The following is a 13960-nucleotide window of genomic DNA, read 5'->3' as shown; positions in this document are numbered from 1 at the left end:
GGGCTTCATCCAGTCCATTGAGAACCTGAACAGAGCAAAGAGGTGGAAGAAGGGGGAAATTCTCTCCCTCTGCCTGACTACTTGATCTGGGACATCAGTGTTTTGCCTACAGGCTGGGACTTGTACCATCTGTGTTCTTAGTTCTCAGACCTTTGGAATTGGATTGGAACTTACACCATTGGCTTTGCTAGGTTGGTCTTCAGTTTGCAGATGGCAGGTTGTGGGGCTTCTTAGCCTCCATAATCACATGAACCAATTCCTCATCACCTCTCTCTCTCTCTCTCTCTCTCTCTCTCTCTCTCTCTCTCTCTCTCTCTCTCTCTCTCTCTTTCTCTCTCTCTCTCTCTCTCTCTCTCCCCCTGCCCCCATTGGCTCTGTGTCTCTGGAAGACCTGAACTAATATGCATCTAATCAGACTAGTTTCTAGTATGATGCTTAATCTCCTATCATGATTTCCCCCGAGTTTTCTTGTAAAGTGGCAGCAGGTGCAATGGCAGCAGAACCAGCAACAAAGTGCTTCTGATCAAATATGTACAGGTTCCACAACTTTCTCCAAAGATTCTAGAGCACCAAAAGGACCTCTCAGATGAAGGCTACATCTCTATTACTAATGCCAATGTTTGTGACCGATTTCCTTTAATCCCTCATAAGTTTATTTTCCCTGACAAAGCTACCTCCCAGATTCTTCGGCTTTCTTTACCATTTGTTCCAGTAGCTTTGCTCCCTCTTCTGTTTGGCTTCTTGGTGAGTAAGAGCAACTGGTGTGAGTGGAGCCCTTTCTGCTTTATAAAGCACTCTTGACCATGTAATCTCATCTTGTCCTCACACTGTCATTGCCCCTACTCTGCTTCTGTCTGGAACACACTACCACTTTTAAGTCTGGCAAACTCCTGTTCATTCTGTAAGCCCTAGATCAAATATCCTCTGTTTGAGGCTTCTGAACTTCCCAACATTCTGCCACTCTGACAGCTTTGAACATGCCAAGCATACCCAGCTCAGAACCTTTGCATTGGCTGTTCTCTCAGGTTGGAACGTTCTTTCCCCAGATTTCTGCGTGACTTATCATTTCATTTCAGACTTTGCTGAAAAATCACCTCCTCCGAGAGGCCTTCATGACCATGTGTTTAAAAAGAAATCCTTCGTAGACATTAGACTATTACTAATGTTCACAAATATTGAATAATTTAGCTCAATGATGCTAGGGAAAAGAAAAGAATATTGGTTTCTCCTCAAGTTCTGTGGGCTCAAAGGATCACGTTTCTCTGAGTTCTGGAATTTCGGTGTGGCGGCTGGCTAGCTCTGGCCAGTGAACCTGGAGCAGAAGCGCCACATGTGACACTGGGCTGTGGGTGCTTGCCTTTTGGGTTCTCGCCTCACCAGCCCTGGTGGGCCCTGGATCCTCGCGCTGAGGCTGACAGCACTGGAAATTGGTGGACCCTGAGTGGGACTGTGGGGCAGCACACAGTGGGAGCTTCCAACCCAGTTGGTGGAGCAGGGAAGATCAGAGGAAGCAAGTCCAGGAGGCTGAGCAGGAACCCAGCATTCGAGCCTCCTCATCCACACCCACAGCAGACCCCATGAGAACAAAATATAAACTTATGTCACGCAAAGCCCCTGCGATGTTGGCATTGTTTGTTTCTGCAGTGCAAACTCAATGTATCCTGATTGGTCCAACCACCTCCACTCCTGCCATTCTCTGATTCCTTATCCTGCTCTATTTTTCTTCATAGCACAATACTACCTGGTAGAAAGTTATGCATTGATTTACTTATTTGGTTATCATCCATCTAGCTCCAGTGGAATGAAAACTGCATCAGGGCAGAATATTCCATGGGTCTTTGTTTTGTACACTCCTGTCTTCCTATGGTCTAGTTTAGTATAGTGACTGGCACAGAGTAGATGCTCAGTAAATAATTTTGAACCATTGACTGAGTAAATGAATGGCTATCTATGCTGATATACACTTACCACACAGCCTTATGGGGTTTTTATTTACATTTATCCATTTGGAAAATATTTCTTGTGCATACCGGTTATGTACCAAACAGGCCCTGGGGAGATAGAGCAGGAAACTTCTCAGCAGATTATATGTCTGTCTCCCCTGCAATGAGCTCTGGAAAGCCAGAGACTATATTTTTCGTGTTTATGACCCCAGTTCCTCCACATAGCAGACATCCAGTCATGTCTGTTGAAAAAAGGAATGACTGAACAAGCTTGTGAGGAAGGCATTATTAGCACCTGTAAAAGAGGAAGTGGACTGAACTGACTTTCTTGAGCTCACACTGCCAGTAAGAGTAAAGACCAGGCTTGACTCTTGCCCCTGCATCACCCTGAAACCTGTGCTCTTGCAAGGAGACGTTACTCTCTTCAGCTGTGACTCAGATGCAGCATGTGGGTCGTGATGGGCATCCATCAGACTGTAAGCCCCTTGAGGGCAGGGCCATGTCTGTTTCTTTCATCAGTGTTTCATCCCTAGTACCTGCCCAATGCCTGGCTGATGGCAAGAGAAACTCAATACACATATGGAATTAATGAGTGAATTCAATTTAGCAACTTTTGTTAATGTGTCCGTTTCTTTTTTTTGCCTTTGTATTTTATTTATTTATCTATCTATTTATTTAATTTTTTATTTTATATTAATTAAAATTTTATTTATTTTATATTTATTGTATATAAAAATTTTAAAATATTTTATAGTTGATTTACAATGTTGTGTTAGTTTCAGGTACACAGCAATATGATTTAGTTATACATATACATATATCTATTCTTTTCCAGATTCTATTCCCAAATAGGTTATTACAGAGTATTGAGCAGGGTTCCCTGTGCTATACAGTAAGTCCTTGTTAATTATCTTTTTTTTTTTTGATGTCTGATCTTATTTATTTGTTACTCTAAGAACATTTCATTTTTGACTGGACTCAGACTTAGAAGTAGAAGCTCTCAGAGAGGACAGCCTCCGTCTCTTGGCAATCTGTTCCTGGCGTTTTTCTTTGGCCTCCTTCATTCTCTTGGCCAAAAGTTTAGCATATTCTGCAGCCTCTTCCTTATTTTTCTTAGTACGCTGTTTCTTCAGAGCAATTCGCCGACGTTTGTGTTGCAGAACACGTGGAGTAACAAGACGCTGAATCTTGGGTGCTTTGGTCCTAGGTCTCTTACCTTCTTTGTTTAGGGGCTTTCTCACAACATACTGGCGGACATCATCTTCTTTAGAGAGATTGAAAAGTTTGCGGATTCTGCTAGCTCTTTTGGGCCCCAGGCGACGAGGCACAGTAGTATCAGTGAGTCCAGGAATATCCTTCTCCCCTTTTTTTACAATGACCAAATTGAGAACGCTCAAATTGGCATCCACAATGCAGCCCCGTACAGATTTGCGCTTTCTTTCTCCAGTCCTCCTTGGTCTGTAACAGGAATGCCCCTTACTCAGTAGCAGGCGGACTCGGCCATGGGTCAAGACACCCTGCTTCACGGGGAAACCCTGTTTGTCGTTCCCACCACTGATTCGGACCACATAACCCTTCCATTCTTCACCCAGAGCGTCAGCAGCAACTTCTGTGGCCATACGCTTCTCATAAAAGGTTCGAAGTTTTCGTTCATCGTCCACTTCAATGAGTTTCTGGCAGCCAGTGGCCGGGAAAGAGGTGTTCAGCTTCATTCTGAAGCTGCCGACCGCCTCCGAGGCGCCACGAAAAAGAGCTATCTTTTTTATATATAGTAGTGTGTAAATGTTAACCCCAACCTCCTAATTTATCCCTCCCCCCCACCTTTCTCCTTTGGTAAGCATAAGTTTGTTTTCGAAGACTGTGAGTCTGTTTCTGTTTTGTAAATAAGTTTATTTGTATCGTTTTTTTAACTTCCACATATAAGTGATATCATATGATATTTGTCTTTGTCTGACTTACTTCACTTAGTATGATAATCTCTAGGTCCATCTATGTTGCTGCAAATGGCATTATTTCATCCTTTTTAATGGCTGAGTAATATTCCATTGTATATGTATGTACCACATCTTCTTTATCCATTCAGCTGTCGACGGACATTTAGGTTGCTTTCATGTCTTGGCTATTGTTAAAGTGCTACAATGAACATTGGGGTGCATGTATCTTTTTGAATTATAGTTTTGTCCAGATGTATGCCTAGGAATGGGATTGCTGGGTCATATGGCAACTCTATTTTTAGTTTTTTAAGGAATCTCCACACCGTTCTCCATAGTGGCTGCACCAACTTACATTCCCACCAACAGTGTAGGAGGGTTCTCTTCTCCACACCCTCTCCAGCATTTGTTATTTGAAGACTTTTTAATGACGGCCATTCTGACTGGTGTGAGGTGGTAGCTCATTGTAGTTTTGGTTTGTATTTCTCTAATAATTAGTGATGTTGAACATCTTTTCACGTGCCTGTTAGCCATCTGTATGTCTTCTTTGGAGAAATGTTTATTTACGTCTTCTACCCATTTTTCGATTGGGTTGTTTGTTTTTTGTTGTTGCTGTTGAGTTGTATGAGCTGTTTGTATATTTTGGAAATTAAGCCCTTGTCAGTTGCTTCATTTGCAAATATTTCTCCCAGTCTGTAGGTTATCTTCTCATTTTGTTTATGGTTTCCTTTGCTGTACAAAAGCTTGTATGTTTGACTAGGTCCCACATGCTTATTTTTGCTTTTATTTCTATTGCCTTGGGAGAAAGAAGGCATTGGTACAATTTATGCCAGAGAATGTTTTGCCTATTCTCTCTTTTAGGAGTTTTATGTATTGTATTTAAGTCTTTAAGTCTTTAAGCCATTTTGAGTTTATTTTTGTGTATGGTGTGAGGGTGTGTTCTAACTTCATTGATTTACATGAGGCTGTCCAACTTTCCCAGCACCACTTGCTGAAGAGACTGTCTTTTCTCCAGTGTACATTCTTGACCCTTTTCTCCATTGTATACTCTTGCTCCCTTTGTGGAAGATTAATTGACCATAAGTGTGTGGGTTTATTTCTGGGCTCTCCATTCTGTTCCATTGATCCATATGCCTGGTTTTGTGCCAATATCACACTGTTTTGATTACTGTAGCTTTCTAGTATTGTCTGAAGTCTGGGAGGGTTATGCCTCCTGCTTTGTTCTTTTTCCTCAGGTCTGCTTTGGCAATTCTGGGTCTTTTATGGTTCCTTATAAATTTTAGGATTATTTGTTCTAGTTCTGTGAAAAATGTCATGGGTAATTTGATAGGGATTACATTAAATCTGTAGATTGCTTTGGGTAGTAGGGCCAACAACTCCCCATTTTTAAAGTGGGGGCTGCACATAATGACTTCCTTCCAAAAAGTAAAGTAGGGAAGTGTTTGAAAAAGAGTAGCTTTACAGTGGAGAAAATTGAAAAACACTACCTCTGTCAGGTGATCAAAGTCATTATCAACAGTGATAAGTCATGTTGACTGTATGCACTCTGGATATGATGTGATGAGAAGGGCACTTTACCTCTGTGGTTTCCCTCCCCACATCTGTAGCCGCAGTCTAATCATGAGAAAAACATCAGATACATTCCCGTAGAGGGGCAACCTACAAAACACCTGACCAGCTCTCCTCACAACTGTCAAGGTCATCAAAACCAGGAAAATCTAGGAAATCGTCACAGCCAAGAGGAGGCTAAGGAGACATGATGACTAAATGTGATGTGCTATCCTGATGGAATTCTAGAACAGAAAGAGACACTAGGTAAAAATTGAGGAAATCTGAATAAACTTTGGCCTTTGGTAAATAAAAATGTTATCAACGTTGGTTCATAAAGTTTAATAAATGTATTATGGGAACATAAGATGTTAATGATAGAGGAAACTGGGGAAAGGGTGTATAGGAACTCCCTGTACTATCTTCCCAATTTTTTTGTAAATTTAAAACTGTTCCAAAAAATAAAGTCTATTTTGAAAAAATGCAGGTCCTGGATTAAGTCGATGGGAGTGAGGCCCAGGAAGCTGCAACTTTGTAGATCCAGGTACTTACTATCAGTCAATATTTAAAAAATCACGGGCTGATCATACACTTGATTGCTTGGCTGCTCCCCAGTTGGACACGATTTAATCAAAGTCATGGAGCCTGTCTCCTAGTCTCTGAGACCCTGGGCTAATACAGAGCCTGGCTCACGGAAGTGCTCCATAGAAGTGGACTGAATAATTAATATTAATGACCAGTTCTGTGTCTGTGATAGCACCCGTGGAGAGTAACAGTTAAAACAATAAGCCCCTAGGTTCAATTTCAACTAATCTTAATGACAGAGCACTTGCTTGCAGTCATTTCTCTCTCGACGCCATCAGGAGGCATCAGACATTTACCCTGGGCAGCCCTGCAATTGTAAATGATTCCTGGCCCCCATTGACTGGTCTTTGCAAGGCAGGAGTTGCTGCTTCTGGGCTTTAGGGGTCTGTTCTCTGCTCCCATGGCTGCTGGGGGAATGGGTGGGGGGGAAACAGGAGGGGGTGAGGGCCATCCCTCTGCATATGTCCAGGGTGCATGATGAGGGAGGTACTAACTGAGCAGAGCTGGGAACCAGCCAGGCCAAGCCCTTGTGGGGAGCTGGCTCCCTGCTGCCTGGCTGGATGCTTGGGCCAGAGAAGCTCAGCAGCCTGGGGAACCTCTGATGTAAACTCCATGTGAAGCCTGGTATCTCCTCCCTCCTCTCCTGGCTTCCCTGTGGCCTGGTCATTTTCTTTTCCTGTCATTTTCTTCCGAGATTGGCTGTCATTTCCTGGCTTTGATCTTTGGCCCTGGCGTTTGGTCCCAGTTTCTTTTTGACTCTGGGGCAGCAGCATCTAAGCAGATTGAGCCTCTGCTGATAACATTCTTTGGCGCTGGTCTGGGACAGCCTATTGTGTTCTGTCTTTGGAGGGACCAGTCCTGGAGACTCTGTGGACTACCAAAGGAAATTCAAGAGCAGCTTTTGAAAAGGGCTTCTAGGAGTGAACCAAGAATGGCAGCCGGCTCACTCTGGGCCAGGCAGTGTGCTGGGTGCTTTGCATGTATCATCCCATGTACCCTTAAAAGCACCCCCACGAGGAAGTAGCATGCATAGACCCATTTCCCAGAAGGAGAAACTGGGGGCCAGAGAAGTTCAGTCCCTTGCGTCTAATAAGTGGCAGAGGTGGGCTTTGAATGCAGGTGGTCTCGTGCTATTGTGTAAAGTAGGTTGTTGATTAACAGAGATGTATGCGTTAACAGAAACTAAATAATGGTGACTTAAGAAAATAGTTTTATTTCTCTCTTTCCTAAAATTCCAAGCTAAGACAAAGGGATGGAGAGGTGGGTGAGTGTAGCAGACACATCTGTATGGTGAGGTAGACAAGCCCCCTCGAGACTTACCATTTCTGTCCACTCAGATCATCTACCTTCTAATACCTGTGCCTGCCTGAGGGCTCTCTCTGTCCCCAGAGCACTCTGCCTGGAGTGAGACAGCTCAAGGTACCAGGGGATGAATGCTCCCTTCCTCCAGTATCCCTCAATCAATTTCCACAGGTGTTGGCATATAAATACCCCAGCTCCCTCGCTCCTTGGGCAGGATAACTCTGAGTCACATTCTTCGTTCTCGCAGTATTCCCCATTGTGACTGAGCTCCAGAGGCCCGTATGGTAATGAGTACACTTCATTGGTTTCTTTCCCTTCTCTGTTTCAATTCCCCACTCCCTAGTGGTGTTTCTTGGAATCAACTCCGAAATAAATGCAGTAGAATCCTTATCTCCAGGGAAGCCCAAACCAAGCACAATGGTGGTAATACTCTGCTGACCCTCAGGGACCCAAGTTCCTTCTGTCTTATTGCTGCATCAACCCCCAGGGTATTGTCCTCATCTACACAGTCAAAGCTGGTTTATTACCAATACATACATTTCCTCACCCCTGAGAACAAATAAAAAGTGAAGAGCAAGAATCTTCTTTTTAATGACACAACCCAGAAGTAGCACACATCACTTTCCCTTACATCCGGTTGGTCACAGCCTGGTCACTTGGTCACAGCTATCTGCAAGGGAGATCTTGTACTTAGTGAAAACTCAAGGGTTCCGTTACTGAAAGGAAGAAGTAGAGAATGGATTAGCATTAGCTATAGATAAAATACTATATTGCTTCACTAAGCGATTGAGTGGGAAGGGTTGGTGGTGTTAGATGAAACTGGTGAGGTTAGAGAGGCAGCCTGGGTCAGAATATAAAGGAGGCTCTTTTTCAGGTTAAGGAATAATGGCTTTCCTTGGTGATGATGGGGGTGTCATTGTTTTCATCAGACATGTGACTTGATGGAGTTAATATTTTTATTAGAGAAATGCAAATCAAAACTACAATGAGCTATCACCTCACACCAGTTAGAATGGCCATCATCAGAAAATCTACAAACAACAAATGCTGGAGAGGGTGTGGAGAAAAGGGAACCCTCTTGCACTGTTGGTGGGAATGTAAATTGATACAGCCACTATGGAGAACAGTATGGAGGTTCCTTAAAAAACTAAAAATAGAATTACTAGCAATCCCTCTACTGGGCATATACCCAGGGAAAACCATAATTCAAAAAGACACATGCACCCGCAATGTTCATTGCAGCACTATTTACAATAGCCAGGTCATGGAAGCAACCTAAATGCCCATCGACAGACGAATGGATAAAGAAGATGTGGTACATATATACAATGGAATATTACTCAGCCATAAAATGGAACGAAACTGGGTCATTTGTTGAGGATGGATGGATCTAGAGACTGTCATACAGAGTGCAGTAAGTCAGAAAGAGAAAAGCAAATATCATATATCATATATTAACGCATATATGTGGAACCTAGAAAAATGGTACAGATGAACTGGTTTGCAGGGCAGAAATAGAGACACAGATGTAGAGAACAAACGTATGGACACCAAGCGGGAAAAGCGGCGGAGGGGCGGTGGTGGTGGTGTGATGAATTGAGCGATTGGGATTGACATGTATACACTGATGTGTATAAAATGGATGACTAATAAGAACCTGCTATATAAAATATATATATAATTTTTAAAGATTATTTATTTATTTTCGGCTGCATTGGGTCTTTGTTGCTGCACGTGGGCTTTCTCTAGTTGTGGCGAGTGGGGGCTTCTCACTGCGGTGGCTTCTCTTGTTGTGGAGCACAGGCTCTAGGCACACGGGCTCAGCAGTTGTGGCTCGCGGGCTCTAGAGTACAGGCTCAGTAGTTGTGGTGCACGGGCTTAGTTGCTCCGCGGCATGTGGGATCCTCCTGGGCCAGGGCTCAAACCCATGTCCCCTGCATTGGTAGGCAGATTCTTAACCACTGCGCCACCAGGGAAACCTGGAGTTAATTTTTTAAAGAGTCCTCTTTGACAGTGAGGGGTTGGGTTGACCAGGGAGGATTGGAGGTTAGATCAGCAGACTTGTGCAGGGATCCAGATGAGAGCCTGACATGGGGCACTGGCAGTGGAGACAGAGGCTAATTCAAGATATGTTTAATTGGTATTGAGATGAGGGTTCAGAAAAGCGTTGAGGATGACACTCCAGTTTCAAGCTAGACTCCTGGATTCTGTATTCAGAGGTCCGGGACACTGTGGAGCTCTTCCAACTCAGCCTAGAGGCAGTTTCTACATGAGAGAAAGTTGTTTTCCTGTGGTTCCAGGCATGCCAACTGAGTGGCCTTAGATGGTTAAGTCACTCCTAGCCTCAGTTTCTTTGCTTGTGAAACAGGCTATTCTTATCTTTTGTGGGGCATTGTTACAGAGAATAAAGAGGGTAAGATCATTTGAGGTGGGTTAAATGGGAAAATTTTTAACAAGGAAAACTCAAGAAAGACTTAGAATTGAGATGGTTGAGATCTAAAAAGGGACACATCACACAGGGACATTTGGAAGTGGAAGCTTTCAGAGAGACTTTTATCGTATTTGGTGTGTACTTGTTGGAAAAACTGACTTCTGTGTCTAGCACCTAAAAGCTCTAGACCTGGTTTTCCCATACACTTAACTGTGTGACCTCAGGCAAGTTACTCAACCTCTCTGAAGCTCAGGTGCCACACCAGGAAAGCAGAGACAAGCATTTCTTCCTTACAGGGTTGTGAGTGTTATGTGGCAGTGTTAGTGACATGCCTATCACAGAGCCTGGCACACAGCAGGTGCTTAACAAATGTGAATTTCCCCTTCCTTCTGTCTAAGAGGAACCAAAAGATCTATTTGATTCTGTTGGTTTAGTTTAAAAAAAAAATGAATTTAGACAAGAAAAATCGCCCTATCAAATAATTGGAATTCGGTCAAGGGAACCCGGTTGTTTGACTGAAGTCTTCTTTTTCCACCAGTTGTGTTGGCAGGGTCTCGGCTTAACCTTTGTCAGAGCCATTTGCTAGAATACTAAAAGAGGAGGCTCTGTGGAAATACAAGGCAGAATTGATATGGTGATTTTGGAAACATAAGATAGGGTGACATGAAATCGATTAAATAGCATTTTCCCCCTCCCAGCTCGGGGTAACGACTACAGGATTGAGGGGAATGGCTCCAACAGAAGGAGAGGGAGCCCTAGTTGCGGTCTATATGCCTGCTTCATTTTGCAGTTACTCCGAGCTGCCCGTCTTTTTGTGACTGCCTGGTCTAGCCAGGGGGCTTATAAAACGGTGTCCACATCTATGGATGCCTTCACTCAGCAGCTGTGAGGATGAGGGACGTCCACGTCTAACACCAAGTGCGTTTGCCATCCCTTCATGCCTCTCTCCACTCTGTTTTCTCCTGTTTGCCTTTCAATGTCACTTAAATATATTTCTCAATTATTGTTATTCGTAACAGAATGGGAAAAGGAAAGGATTCTAAAATTTATGGAGTTCTAATTCTGTGCTCGGTACTCACTGGACACTGTGTCTAATATCTCATATAATCATCAACCTCAGGTAGGCATAATGAAGGAACTTAGGCTCCGAGAAATTAAGTCAGTTGCCCAAGTCCATACGCTAAGAAATGGTGGCCCTGGGATTTTGAACTCTAGTCTGTCTAACTGCACAGATTTTACTCTTGGACTGATGATGAATGATGATTAGAATACACACACACACCCCGCCGCCACCACCAAGCCAAGCAACCCTCTCCAGGTCTTTGTCTCCCCTAACAGATGATCTCTATTTTGAGTTTAAGCTGAATGACTTCTTTGATGCTAAAGGATGAGCTCCCTCTAGTGGCAGAGTGTGGTTTGGAACAACCTCATTTGCTTGGGGAAACAGGTAAATATAGAAAGACTGGCACTTTGTTTCATGTAGTACAGTTTTGTCAAAAGACACGTTATTGAGACTCTCTTCATACGGTGCAAAAATGAAATCCAAATCTGGGTGGATCCCCATTGCAAAGTTAATGCCAAGGGGAATGATAACCTCTTTATCCCAGTGTAGCAAGAGGGCAGTGGTATTAGCATTTTCACAGAGCTCTGTGATTTCCCAAGAGCTTTCACATCTGTGTCTCAGGATGGTCACAACATCCCTGGGAGGGAGGTGTTCCTTCTTTATAGTTGAGCAAGCCAGAAATCAGTGTTGTTAAGTGGCTTTTTCAAGGTTACACAGCTGGTTGGTAAAGGAGCCATAATTCTAATCCGGGGCTTCTGTTTCCAGCCCTTATACTCTTTCAGCTACACCAGGGAATCTTTCCAGTACAGAATCAGATCTGCATCACAGTGGGTTATCTGTCAGATGAGGGACAGGTAATCATGGTGATGATACCAGAATTAAATGAGACAGATTAAATTATAAGAGATGGTTATAATTTCCTGTCACTTGTCCCTCTTGCCTCTGGTCCATCCTCTCACTACGCCAGAAAGATGAAACTAAAAATCACAAATTCCAGTGGATCCTTGCTTGAAAACCCCTGTGGATCCCCGTGACTTTCAGGATAAAACCCAAACTCTTAGGCTTGACACGAACAACCATTCACGATCAGAACTCTCCTTACCTCTCCAGGAGACCTCTCTTTTCAATGTAAGCTCCTGACACATTAGTAAACTCACCTCTTTCATCTTTCCCTACACATGTCAGCTCCTGTCACATCCTGTGTCACCTTCTCCATCTGGAGCCATTCTGACTTTCCTTTTCAAGGTGAGATATCACCTATTTCTGAAGGATTGTGGAATCCCACGGATTACGCTCTGTGCTTCATTCTTGGCTCTTCTCACAGTTGATACGTAATTTTACTTTGAGCACCTTTCTCTCTCTCTCTCTGTCTCTCAGTTGTTGCTTAGTTCATCTCTGCGTCCTCAGTGCCTGACACAGTTCCTGGCACACGATGAGTTTACTAAATGTTTGCCGAATGGCTCCAGGAAAGGTACAAAGTATTATCTTTGGGAATTATGGGCAGAATCCAAGCCCACTTGGTGTGCTAAATGGTATTTAGGGCTACTTGACAATTTGTAATGAAAATCTGTTGCACACCTGCATTCAAATGCCTTTGGCCCTGAGGTTAAATTCAGTGTAAAAATAAAAAGTACTTTTAGGCCAAAAAAAAGATTGAAATAAGGGTCACTTGGTTAGCTGTGGGACTTTTTTCACCATACTTCTAGAAAGGCTTTCGGAGCACGAGGAAGTGATGGGAGTTTGTGGCTTCTTGAATGACTGACTCAGCCTTGAAAGGCGTGGGCTCTTTTACCGCCCAAATGCGGATGAGCGGGTCACCACAAGAGGGCGCTGGCGGAGAAAGCACTCCACCCCATTTCTCCGTGGGCTACCTGGAGACCTCTGTCCCTCCAGGAACCTACAAAGATCCGACCTAGCTGTTCCCTACCCCACTTCCCCCGAGTTAAGTATTGAATTATTTAAATCACCATCTATAAAATCTTCTGATTAAACAAATCAAGCCAGCATCGTTGACACCCTAAACACTTCTATGGCATTCTTGACCAGTGATCTTTTAGCGTCTGAAGCTAGTGGCCTCACCACTCTGGAAACAGCCCATCAGTTGCTATTACAAACACTTTCCTTAAATATTGATCTAAACTCTGCTTCCTTTAACATCCCACTTCCAAGCTGTTGGGTGAGGGAGGCACGAAACCCTCTTTTCTTCTCTCCTAAAAATATTTTTCTCATTGCCAACTTTTGAACCCCTTTTGCTCAGAGGCATTGCTGGTGGCTGCCCGTGAGCAGTCTCCTCGTGGGCTTGGAGGTCTGCCTGAGTGTGGGCTGCGCACAGCTGTCACTGAGAGTGTGAAAGGCAAGAGAGTCTGCCGGCCGCCCGCCAACATGAACGCATCCGCAGCTTCCTCTGGTGGGAGACGGTCAAGGCTGGAAAAAAGTATTTATTACAAACTATGATGACAGGAATTAAAAACCATCCATGCTCCCTCAGTCATAAAAATCAATGGTTTCATTTGCTGTGTTTGCTGCCAACGTCTGTCCATATGCAGAGCTCATTTTTACAGTTACAGAGGTAAGGTGGATATTTCATGAGCTTTTCTCTGCCCAGTGAATCCTATTTTTCCTGTCAATTGAAAGTTGCTGGAATTATTTCAGTGACTATAGGACAGGTCTTTGAGTGGAAGCATGATGATTGACTCATCTATTTCCTACTGTTGGACAGGCAGTTGCTCCCAGGTTTCTGGTGATTGTGGATTGAGTGCAACTGAGTGCCACCCCCCTCCCAGGCCCACGGGCCAGCAGCGGCTGCCAAGGGCTTGGAACACTCCCTTTGCAGGGGGTCTGCAAAGAGGCTTGCTGCCTTCAGCCTGCTACCCACAGAATTTGAGGAAGGCTCTGCTGCTTCACGCCCACAGGACCCTCGCTGAGCGGCTCTATCTTACACCTGGGCTTTTGTACTGGTTTCCAGTCCCCTGACGGGGAGCCTGGCCCCAGTCACTGTGATCACCCTCACTAATGCTGCTGTGGTGGATATGCTGGGAGGGCCACTCAGACCCCTTTAAGAAATGCAGCACATAGCCCCCCGGCTGCCAGGAGCGTTACCTGCAGACCTTGCAGGAACTGCAATGCTCCACTGCAGACAGCGGCCTTGCCAAAGCCA

The 13960-nt window shown here is 44.1% G+C and overlaps 2 protein-coding genes across 2 annotated transcripts in view; one reads left to right on the top strand and one right to left on the bottom strand.

Moving 5' to 3' along the window:
* TMEM38B (transmembrane protein 38B) overlaps positions 1-13960 on the top strand; it is a 165737-nt gene that overhangs the window by 132450 nt on the left and 19327 nt on the right. The window lies entirely within an intron of this gene.
* LOC116755897 (40S ribosomal protein S6-like) lies at positions 2856-3691 on the bottom strand. The gene has a single exon (XM_032635930.1). The coding sequence runs from the start codon at positions 3653-3655 to the stop codon at positions 2906-2908; it is 750 nt and encodes a 249-aa protein (XP_032491821.1). The 5' UTR covers positions 3656-3691; the 3' UTR covers positions 2856-2905.

The sequence above is a fragment of the Phocoena sinus genome, chromosome 6 (assembly GCF_008692025.1).
Source record: "Phocoena sinus isolate mPhoSin1 chromosome 6, mPhoSin1.pri, whole genome shotgun sequence".
Taxonomy (NCBI): Eukaryota; Metazoa; Chordata; class Mammalia; order Artiodactyla; family Phocoenidae; genus Phocoena; species Phocoena sinus.
Note: the sequence above shows the minus strand (reverse complement) of the source record. Positions and strands in the feature narration are given on the sequence as shown.

Coding starts and splice junctions, on each gene's coding strand:
- LOC116755897 (XM_032635930.1), bottom strand. CDS start 3,655: ATGAAGCTGAACACCTCTTTCCCGGCCACTGGCTGCCAGAAACTCATT.